Source organism: Elephantulus edwardii, unplaced genomic scaffold, assembly GCF_000299155.1.
Source record: "Elephantulus edwardii isolate Elephantulus edwardi_28Jun2011 unplaced genomic scaffold, EleEdw1.0 scaffold00016, whole genome shotgun sequence".
Taxonomy (NCBI): domain Eukaryota; kingdom Metazoa; phylum Chordata; class Mammalia; order Macroscelidea; family Macroscelididae; genus Elephantulus; species Elephantulus edwardii.
The window spans coordinates 17083880-17094978 of NW_006399766.1; the positions used below are offsets into that span (position 1 = coordinate 17083880).

The following is an 11099-nucleotide window of genomic DNA, read 5'->3' on the forward strand; positions in this document are numbered from 1 at the left end:
ATCATTTTCAGCAGAATCTTGCTTGCATGTGATATTAATGATATTGTTCGATAGTTTCTGCACTCCGTTGGGTCACCTTTCTTTGGAATGGGAACAAATACCGATCTTTTCCAGTCAGTAGTGGACCAGCTGGCTGTTCTCCAGATTTCCTGGCACAGCTTAGTGAGCACATCCAGAGCAGTGTCTGTCTGTTGAAATATGTCAGTTGGTATGCCATTAACTCCTGGAGCCTTGTTTTTTGCCAATTCCTTCAGAGCAATTTGAACATCCTCCTTCATCACCATAGACTCTTGCTCATATGTCATTTCATGAAATTCTTCTGTGTCAGCCAATTCCTTCTGATACAAGGACTCTGTGTATTCCTTCCATCTTCTCTTGATACTTCCTGGATCATTTAACATTCTACCCAATGTATCAAAAACTATTAAGTAAGGTAAAGCAAGATAGACTTACATCCAGTGGACTCATACACCAAACCCACTGCTGTTGAGCTGGTTCCAGCCCATAGTGATCCCTGTGGGATTTCCAAGGCTGTCTTTACAGGACACTGCCCTTTCTCCTTTGAAGAAGATGATGAGTTTGACCATCTGACCTTTTAATTAGCAGCCTGACCCTATACCGCCAGGTTTCCTTAGGCACATAGATGTTTTGGGGTTTTGGGGGAGTTTTTTTGTGTGTTTGTGTGTTTGTGTGTTGGGGTGTGTGTGTGTGTGTGTGTACACACCATCAAATTGGATCTGACAGGAACAGGAGATTGTCCCTCCTTCTTCAGCAGAGCATCTGGTAGATTCGATCCACACACCTCTGGGATTGCAGTGCAGGTTCCTACCACTAGGCCACCAGAGCTCACCCCATAAATGTTTTAACAATTCAATTGTATTGAATGACTCAGTTCATTATTTATTAAGTTTTAAAAATTATGTTATGATTCTTAGAGGTTCTTGACCAGAGGTGCATATCAAATTTACTTGAAAACTTTATCCAGAATATATGTACACAGACCCCCCTGTGGAGTAGAAACCAGAAATGTCTGTGTTTAGAAGAAAAGCCTCTGGTGATTGTGAGCTACATCAGTGGTTGAAATTTGCTGGTTTAAACTCTTTTTAAAAACTTGTTGGAAATGTACAACAGTTGAGAGACACAGGGTTTAAGTCTTCATTGTTTGATGCGAGAAGGTATTTTACCTGAAATGCACATTGCCAATCTTAGTTTTATTTCTCTCTTATTTTGATTTCTATTTTAATCATACTCGAACTTTAATTTGAGTTGCTACATGATTATTAAGGGGAAAAATTCTCTTCCTCAGGATATTTAAATAATGTAAACCATTTGATTTTAATCCTTAATCCTTTTCCATCCAAAGATTCCGAATGTTAATGTGTCTGTGTTTTTCTTCCTCAGTTGTTTTCTTCTGGCACAGTCCAGCTCACAACAACATCAAGAGCAGAATTCGGAGATTTTGATATTAAAACTGTTCTTCAGGAGATTAAGCGGGGGAAAAGAATGGTCTGTGGTTTGATATTTTGGTTACGAAATGTTGCTCTTGAAACTCTACTTTAAATTTAGAACAAATTTCAAAGCCTATCCAGTCTTCAGAAAATTCCATATAAAGTAGCTCGTGTTAAAGCAAAGTTTATATTTTTTACTCTTTAATAATGTGATAAAAGGATGATATTACTGATCTTTCTACGTAACTTTCTTACATAAGAGAATCAATAATACAGAGGTATATATTTTAGACTATTTAGTGTCATCTAATAAAATAAATAAAAATGTGTATGAGTAAAAATGTTATACTTAACTATTTAAACATGCTTAAAAAATCCCGAATAATAAATACAGCATTGAGAACCACTCCATGTTATTTTTTTTTATGAAAAGAAAGGTTGTTTTTTTTTTTCCTTTTACTCAGAGCCTTCTGTTCATTTAAAGTACACATACACAGTTACGTTTAATAACATGTTGGCCATAACTTAAACTTTCCTTTTATAAAATATATTTCAATCTCATAATTTTAAAAGGATCTAACTACTATTAAGTAGCTTAAAAGTACAAGTGTCTATTGATTGCTCGTTCTTTTACAGATGACTAAAGTTATCAGTGGAATACAAATTCTTTTTTTATTGTGAAAATTTTAAAACATGAGACTTGAATTATCTATGCCTTTTGTCACTGTTGCTTAAAGTATTTTAAAGCAGGTTTTAGACTTCATATCATTTCATTGTCTGCGTTTTTCAGTACTCATCTCTTGTTATGTGTTGGTGGTGGTGGTGGTGGTGGTGGTGGCGGTGGTGGTGGTGTTAGGTGCCATTGAGTTTAGTCCAGTTCATAGCTTGTACAACAGAATGCAACACTGCCCAGGCCTAAGCCATCCTCACAGTCAGTCAGCTGTGTTTCAGCCCATTGTTGCAGCCACTGTCATTCGTCTCATTGAAGATCTTCCTTGTTCACCAACCCTCAACTTTACCAAGCATGATGGCGGCTGTTGTTGTTGCTGAGTTCTGTCGAGTCAGAGCTGACCCTTCAGCAGGCTTTCAGAGGCAGTTAATCGCATGGGAGGACAATAATTGCCCATCCTCCCACAGAGCAGCTGCATGATTATGCATTATTAATTAAAAAGGATTCCTTAATGACATTTAATATCTAGTTTGTATTATTTCCCCAACTTTCTCAAAACTGCTTAAGGGTGCCTTGTATGAATCAGAATCCAAACAAGGACCACACATTACATTTGGTTGCGATGGATATATATAATAGAATAATAATTATATATAAAATTAATCGCGTAGGGATCTCTGGCTCCCCTCTCTTTTATTTTGTCTTTGGGTTCTTTTTTAGCCATTGACTTACTGGGGGTAGGGGGGAGGAATGTATTATAGAATGTGCCACAGCTTTGATTTCTGTGTGTGCTCCTTTTAGCTGGAAGTTATGATCTCTAGGCTTATTTAGATTCAGTTTGAACTTAGAAGGGGTCAGAGTACCTCACAGGTGGGACTGGATCGTCTGTACTTTGTCACATCAGAGTCTCATAATGTCTGATGCTTAGGTTTGGTGATGAGTCTAATCCATCCACTGTGAAGTTCCTCTTCAGTCTTTCATCTTAGGGGTTTGAATGTCAGTGAGCTGAAACCATTAGAAATGACCTTTTGTATACCTGCATTTTTGAGAGTGCAGAGAACATGAAAATAATAATGTACTAAATTGTACATATGAAAAATCTTAACTAGGCAAATGTTCCATTGTTCTTGTTTACCATAGAGTCAGCACCAACCCATAGCTGACCCTCCAGTGGATTTTCAAAGGCAGTAAATCGCAGGATAGCCTATATAGGTTGATAGCCTATATTGCTAAAAGATTATTGAAGAATATATTACCACATCATGCAGAATGATGTCAGTCAAAGTTCAAATAGGTGACTAGCCTACCAATTCTGTTCTCTTGACCAACTTATTTATCTCTACACTATTAAAGATTAAGGTAAATGGACAGCTTAGTATTTCCGTAAACATGTTCTAAAGGAACTGGGCCCATCAGGATGTTCCCCATCTCCCCAGAGTTAAAGACTATCTTGGGAGGATGGGAATGAATTTATGGCAGGCCCTTTTTTGTGGGTCTTTCTTAATGTACCCATGCCAGAGTAAAGGACAGCCGCAAACCATTGCCTGTCCCATTTCTCATGGACTGAGAGCACTGACGGGCTGTGCGCTGCAGGAGTTGGGGAAAAGTTTCTGGGGAACGTATTTGTTCACCTTCCTCCTGGAACAAAGGCTGTGGAGAAGTTCTGCAAAAAAGGCAGTCGGCTAAGGGAGCTCTGGTGGCCTAGTGGCAAGAAGCTGCGCTGCAGTCCTGAAGGGGCGCAGTTTGGATCCACCAGATGCTCTGCTGGAGGGGCAGTCTCCTTCCTTACTAGCAGGATCCAATTTGGAAGTACACAACAGGGAGGGGGGGAAGCAGTCTGCTTAGCCTGTCATTTTGCTTGACCCTGAACTACCTTTTCCACTGAGTACCTTTAAACCTCAGAACATTCCTTAAGGTAGACCTAAGCCCAATAGAGTCTTGAAAAAAATGTGTAAGTATCTCTGTGCTTTTGCCTAACTGCTCTCAGTCCCTCTTGGGGAGATAGGTTTTCTGGTTTATAATACTTTGTTTTACTAGGGTCATGGTAAGAAAGGATCCTGGTGTAGGGTGGATGGTCATTCACTGTAAATAGAGTGTGTGTTGGCATTATATATATCGGGGAGTACCACATCTCAGGTGGTTAAGAAAGTTTTTCTAACAAATGTTAAGTGTTGGTGATGCCAAAGAATGACTTGATATTAGAAATTGTATCAAAATGTGGTTTTAATTGCTATGTTCTTTGGTATGTATGCAACATGTAATTCAGTGTAATATTTTTAAGTGAAAAATAATAGAGCTGAGTTTTGTTTTTTAAGAAACGGGACTATTAAAAAAAAGAAACAGGACTATTTGGCTGAAATAAGCATATTTAAAATAAATAAGATTGCATAAACTTTGAAAAACTGCTTATGGTTATTCCTTTGTGTTTCTTTAAACAGAAATGTACACTGTGCAGCCAGCCCGGTGCTACTATTGGATGTGAAATAAAAGCCTGTGTTAAGACCTACCATTACCACTGTGGAGTACAAGACAAAGCTAAATACATTGAAAATATGTCACGAGGCATTTACAAGTAAGAAATAATTGTCCATTTTCTTAAATACGTTAGCCACCTTGAACCAGATGACATTAGGCTCCTAGATAGTATTCAGGCGGCTATTGAAGACTGAGGATACTGTGTAAGGGATGAGTGCTGTAGTTGCTGTTTTCCTCTGAGGACATATCTATGTATCATTCAGCTAGTATTTATTATACTTACCATGTGGCAAGCATTGTGCTAGGAGATATGCATACAGTGGTGATCAAAACAAACACAAATGCCTAGAAAAATGAGTTTGTGTGATGAGATATAGTTACAACAATGACAAAACTTAGCTACTTAGACTTCTACTTAGCCTTCTAATGTACACCCATATGCCTCATTTGTTTCTTGGTTTGGAGGTTCACAGTCATGATTTCATCCCAATTAATTGGCCTAATAACATCCCAGTTACTTGGCCTGATAACATGTACATGAACCAGAAAGCAGTCATTCAGACAGAATGAAGGGCTATCACATATTTTAAAATCAGAAAAAGTGCATTAGGGCTATAGTCTTTCCCTTTATCTATTCAATCTGTACCCTCAGTAAATCTGAAAAGCTGGACTCTGAAGAATAATATGCCATCAAAATTGGAAGACTTAACAAAAACCTATATTATGCACATGACACAACTTTGGTTGCAGAAAATAACGAGGACTGGAATCACTGAACAAGATCGAAGACTCCAGCCTACAATATGGATTACATCTCAATATCAAGAAAAAAAAGATCATTAGTTCTGCATAGTATTCCATTGTATGAATGTACTCCAGTTTCTCTGTCCATTCGTTTGTTGATGGGTATTTGGTCTGTGAGCATGTTGTTGTTGTTGTTATTGTGTGCCCTTGGGTCAGAACTGACCCATAGCTGACTGTTCAGAAGATTTTCAGAGGCAGTAAATCGCACAGGAGGAGATTGCCCATCCTTCTTCCATGGAGCAGCGGATAGGTTTGAACAGTGTGCCTTTGGGATAGCAGCACAGCTTCATACTCCTTGTTGTTAGATGCCATCGAGTTGAGTATGACTCATAGCAACCCTATGAACAATTGACCTGAACCCTGTTCTGTTCCGTGCCATCTTCATAGTTCCTGATACACAACAGCCCATTGCGGCTATCACCATGTCAATCCACCTGCTTGAGGGTCTTCCTCTCTTTCATCAACCCTCCACCCTTCCCAGCATCATGTCCTTCTCCAAGGAATAGTCCCTCCTAGCAACATGCCCAAAGTATGTGAGGTGAAGCTTTATCATTCTTTCTTCAAAAGAGCACTCTGGCTGCACCCTCTCCATGATATATCTGTTTGTTCTTTTGGCTGTCCATGGGATATTCAGTGCTTTTCTCCAACACAATAGCTCAAAGACATCAATTCCTTTTCTGTCATCCTTATTCATTGTCCAGCTCTCAGATGCATAGTAAGTGATCGGAATGACTATGATCTGAATCAGACACACCTTAGTCCTCAAATTGACATCATTACTCCTCAACAATTTGGAGAGGTCCCTAACTGCAGTTTTTCCCAGTGTAGTGTGTCTCTTTATTTCCTGAGTGCTGGTACTACGCGTGTTAATTGTAGATCCAAGCAAGGTGAAGCTATTGACAGTTTCAGTCTCCTCTCCATCCTTCATGATGCTGCCTGTCAGTCCAGTGGTAATAATCTCTCTTTTTTTGTCATTGATATGTAATCCATTCCGAAGGCTGCATTCCTTGGTCTTCTGTAACAAGTGCTTCAACTCCTTCTCACTTTCAGCAAGCGAGGTTGTGACATCTGTATAATGCAAGTTACTGATGAGTCTCCCTCCAGTCCAGATGCCACATACTTCTTCATGGAGTCCAGCTTCTCAGATAATTTGCTCAGCATATAGATTGAATATGTATGGAGAGAATACAACCCTGACGCACTCCCTTCTCAATTTTAAACCATGCAGTGTTCCACTGCTCTGTTCATAGAACAGCCTCCTGGTCCAGGTACAGGCTCAGCGGGAGTACAATTAAGTGCTCAGGGACTCCCATTCTTCTCCGTGTCAGACACAACTTATTATGATCCAAACAAACACCTTTGCATAGTCAATAAAGCAAAAATGGACATTCTTCTGATATTACTTACTTTCAGCCAGGATCCATCTGACATCAGCAGTGATAGCCGTGGTGCCATGGCCTCTTTTAAATCCTGCTTGGCCTTCTGGTAGTTCCCTATCTATGAACTATTTTTACTATTTTTTGAATAATCTTCAGCAGTATTTTGCTTGCATGTGCTAGGCCACCGGAACTCCCTGTTTGCTATGAACATAGGTGTACATCTCTCTATTTGTGTCTCAGTTCTGATTTCCTTGGGATATATTCCTAGTAGTGGAATAGCTAGATCATATGACACATAACAACAACTTGGGATTCTGTGTTCAGTTTGTTGAGGAAAGTCAGACTGCCTCCCATAGTGGTTGTACCACTTTACAGTCCCACTGGCAGTGCATAAGAGTTCCAGTCTCTCCATATCCTCTCCAACATTTGTTTGCTGTGTTGTTAAACTTTGCTACTGCTGCTGGAGTGAGATGGTATCTCATCGTTTTGATTTGCATTTCTCTGACTGCTAGTGATTTTGAACATTTCCTCATGTGTTAATGATTATTTGCAAGAAAACAAAAATCCTCACCACTGGACCAATAGGCAACACCATGATAGGTGGAAAAAGATTGAAGTTGTCAATGATTTAGCTTTGCTTGGATCTACAATCATTACGTGTGATAACATCAGTCAAGAAATCAAAAGATATGCTTCAGGAGACATCTTTATAAAATACTAAAGAGCAAGTTTAAAGATGTAAGGTGCGCCTGATCCAAGCTTCAATATTTTCAGTTACTTCGTGTGAAAGTTGGACAGGGAATAAGGATGTCCAGAGAATTGATGCTATTGAATTGTGGTGGTATTAAAGAGTGTTAAAAATACCATAGACTGCCGAAAGAACAAACAACTCTGTTATGTAAGAATTGTTGCCAGAGTGCTTATGAAGGAAGCATCCTCCTCATTAGGAGACTTTGGTTCATATACTTTAGGCATGTTATCTATCATGAGAAGTCAGTCCTTGGAAGGGAACCTCATGCTTGGAAAGGTGGAGGGTCAGAGAATGTAAAGAAATCCTTCGATGAGATGAATTCACACAGTAACTGCAACATTGGGCTTAAACACAGCAGAGTTTGTGAGTGTGGCATAGGATTGGATAAGGTTTCAATTGCTTTTGCTATTAAGGATTGCTATTAAGCAGAGTCAACTTGACAGCACCTCACAATGACATGATTCATCGTGCTTGGGGTCTTAAAAGTTTGCAGGCACCTAACCCAGGAACAGCAATTCGTCTTTATTCACCAAGACAAAGAGAAGAACAAGGAAAGTCGGGAAGAAGAATGTATAGTTCATTGCCTCTTTTGCTATGAAACCAGAAAAACTAGAAAGAGTCCTGCTACTTACTGAATATTTTTGTTAAAAGTTTCTATAAAAGAATCCTTCTCAAAAGGGAGGAAACACAGAACAAAATGTTTAATTTTCTTAAACTCTAGACCTTCTGGAGCCATTGACGCTGGATGAACATTTGTATCTACTGCTCTGAGATAATCTTCAGACTTTAAACCAATATGCCCTGAGGCCTTTTTAAAACCAATTAGTGGTTTAGCTTAACTAGTGAAGAATGTCCCTCTCTTTTAAAATCCGTTTATATGGGATAAAAGTGACAACAGCAATTCAAAAGATTAACTAGGGGGAAAAAAAGATTAACTAGAAAACTCTGAGTGAATTGCATTTCTATAAATAGGGAGAAACAGCTCAGGAAAGGAAGATGTGAACAACTGCACAAGTCAGAGTGTCACACATAGGAACTGTTTAATTGGTATTCATTCTGTGTGTATTCTCAACAACCACGAAAATAAGTAAATTAATTTTAAAGCACAAACCAAAGCAACAGACTATCCTCATGGAACATATATATCATGTAGAGAGACACAGTAATTAAATGGCCTCACAAAGGTCCAATTCCAAACTATCATAAACAATAATTTTTAAAGTGATGAGAGAGTTTAACATAAGAAAGATCTAACACAGCCTGGAAGAAGGATTCGTTTTAGAAATTTCCTTCATAAACTTGTGCATGAGCTGAGATTTGAGGGACGAGGAAATGAGAACACATAACTGGCATACCTTGGAAAAAGAATGGGTTCTGTTAATAAAGTGGGATAGTGCAATAAAAATCAAGCCACATGAATTTTTTTTGTCTCCCATTGCATATAAAATTTGTTCACATGATACTGTAATCAATTGTTTGTGCTAAATCATCATGAGAAAATCTACATTGTGACACAGAAACATGGAGTAGACACTCGCTTTTGGAAATGTGGCACCAGTAGATTTGCTCAACACAGGGTCTTCACAGACTTCAATTGGTAAAAATAGAAATACCCAGAAAGCCCAATAAACTAAAGTATGCCTGTCATTCGAATATAATTTGAAAAGCTCCAGCACTTAGCAAAATCAGAAGTGCTTCTTGGTTCATTCTCTAAAGCTTGCCTAAACATGATAGCAATCCTGACAAATAGAGCATTTAAACATTTTTTTAAAACCTTACACCAGTCTCACATTTCTAAATCATGCTAAATAAAGAATAGTAAATCAAATTCAGCTCCATTCTAGGAATTGAAAAAGTTTACAAAGCTGGGGAATTTTATAATGTGAACTGTAATCAGAGATAATGAAAAACTTTTGCTAAAATTCAGCATACTTTTTAAAAAAATTACTATTTCTTTGTGTGTGTACCGTCAGATCAGATCTGACTGGTACAGGAATAGATTGCCCCTCTTTCTCCAGCAGAGCATCTCGTGGATTCAGACTGCATACCTCTGGAATTGCAGTGCAGCTTCTTGCCACTAGGCCACCAGAGCTCCCTTGCATACTTTTTTTAAGATGTAATAAGGGTGCCCTTGGTAAGCAAGTAGTAATGGATAATTGTCACCATAACAGTTTGAGACAATAACAACCTGATAGGGTTCAAGTAGAGGAGTAAGGGTTTTTAGCCAAAACTATACTTCAGAATCACAGGGAAGTGGATAAAATGTTCAAGCCTAGGCTCACCTTGAAAAATTTAAATCCAGCAGGGTCTGTGTTGAGGCCCAGCCATGCATTTTGATAACATCCCAGGTGAGTCTTGTGTTCTATCTCTAATTAAGAGGCACTACTGCATCTGAAAACTCCCTGGAGGGTCAGCTTTTGGTTGGTTCCAACTCAGTGGTACTCAGCAACAACATACAAAGTACAAGGGAGCTCTGCTGGCCTAGTGGCAAGAAGCTGTGCTGCAATCCCAAAGGCATGTGGTTCCAATCCCCCAGCCGCTCCGCTGGAGAAAGATGGACAGTCTCATCCCATGCTTTTAATGGCCTCTGAAAGAAAACCTCCTGGAGGGTCAGCTCTGAGTCAGTTCCAACTCAATGGCACATAACAAGAGCAGCATGCTAAGTACAAAGGTGGTGTAGTCCATGGTGTGTTGCCTGTCTCGGCTGTTTGAACCCACCAGCAGCTCAGAGGAAGAAAGATGAAGAGTCTCTCCCCTTTGAGATTTTCAGCCTTAGAAACCTGATGGAGGATACTATGAGTCACAATTGACAGCACTGACCAAAACACAGAGTTCAGGAGCTCTGATAGTGCTGTGGGTAAGGCCTTTGGCTCCTAACCAGGTCAGCAGGTTAAACCCACCACCTGCTCCACAGGGAAGAAGATAATCTGTTTCCATGAAGGTTTACAGCTTTGGAACCTGTGGGGCAGTTCTGCTTTGTCCTAAACGGTCAGGTCACTATGAGTAACTCGATAGCAAGGTGTTGTTGAGTCTATTTTGGGGTTGTTTTTTTGTTTTATAAAGAATACAAAGAAGCCCTGGAGACACACTGGTAAAGTGTGAAGCTGCTGATCTTTGTTAAGTGACATTTTGGTAGTTCAAACTCAGCAGCAGCTCTGGTAGAAAGATTTGACTGTTTGCTTCTGTAAAGTTCACAACTTTAGAAACCCTAGGTGATACTTCTGTGCTGTGCTATCTGGTTGCTTTAAGTTCGAATTGGCTCATCAACACGCAACAGCAGCAACAACATACAGTTGACTACTGATTTAGAAAAAAAGTTTGTATCTGTATCCCAAAGTAAAGGTAAATTGATTAAAAATCTAAATGTACAAACTGTAAATATGATTAGGAAGTGGAGGAGTTGTTCTGCTATTCTTTTTTTTCCATTTTGCATGTGTACCGTCAAATCAGATCTCACTGGTACAGGAGGGGATTTGCCCTTCCTTCTCCAGCAGAGCATCTGGTGGATTCGAACCGTGTATCTCTGGGATTGCAGTGCATCTTCTTGCCACTAGGCCACCAGAGCCCCCTTA

At 39.3% G+C, this 11099-nt stretch overlaps 1 protein-coding gene across 3 annotated transcripts in view; it reads left to right on the plus strand.

Annotated features, from left to right (window-relative positions):
* The window catches only part of PHF6 (PHD finger protein 6), a 68405-nt gene that overhangs the window by 46667 nt on the left and 10639 nt on the right, over positions 1-11099 (plus strand). For 2 of the 3 annotated variants that reach the window (XM_006881811.1, XM_006881810.1), the window contains exons 7-8: positions 1402-1506; positions 4557-4690. In XM_006881811.1, coding sequence (XP_006881873.1) covers positions 1402-1506; positions 4557-4690 — 239 coding nt within the window. Of the gene's footprint in view, positions 1-1401; positions 1686-4556; positions 4691-11099 lie in introns of those variants that run through there. The other variant, XM_006881812.1, reaches the window with a different exon arrangement.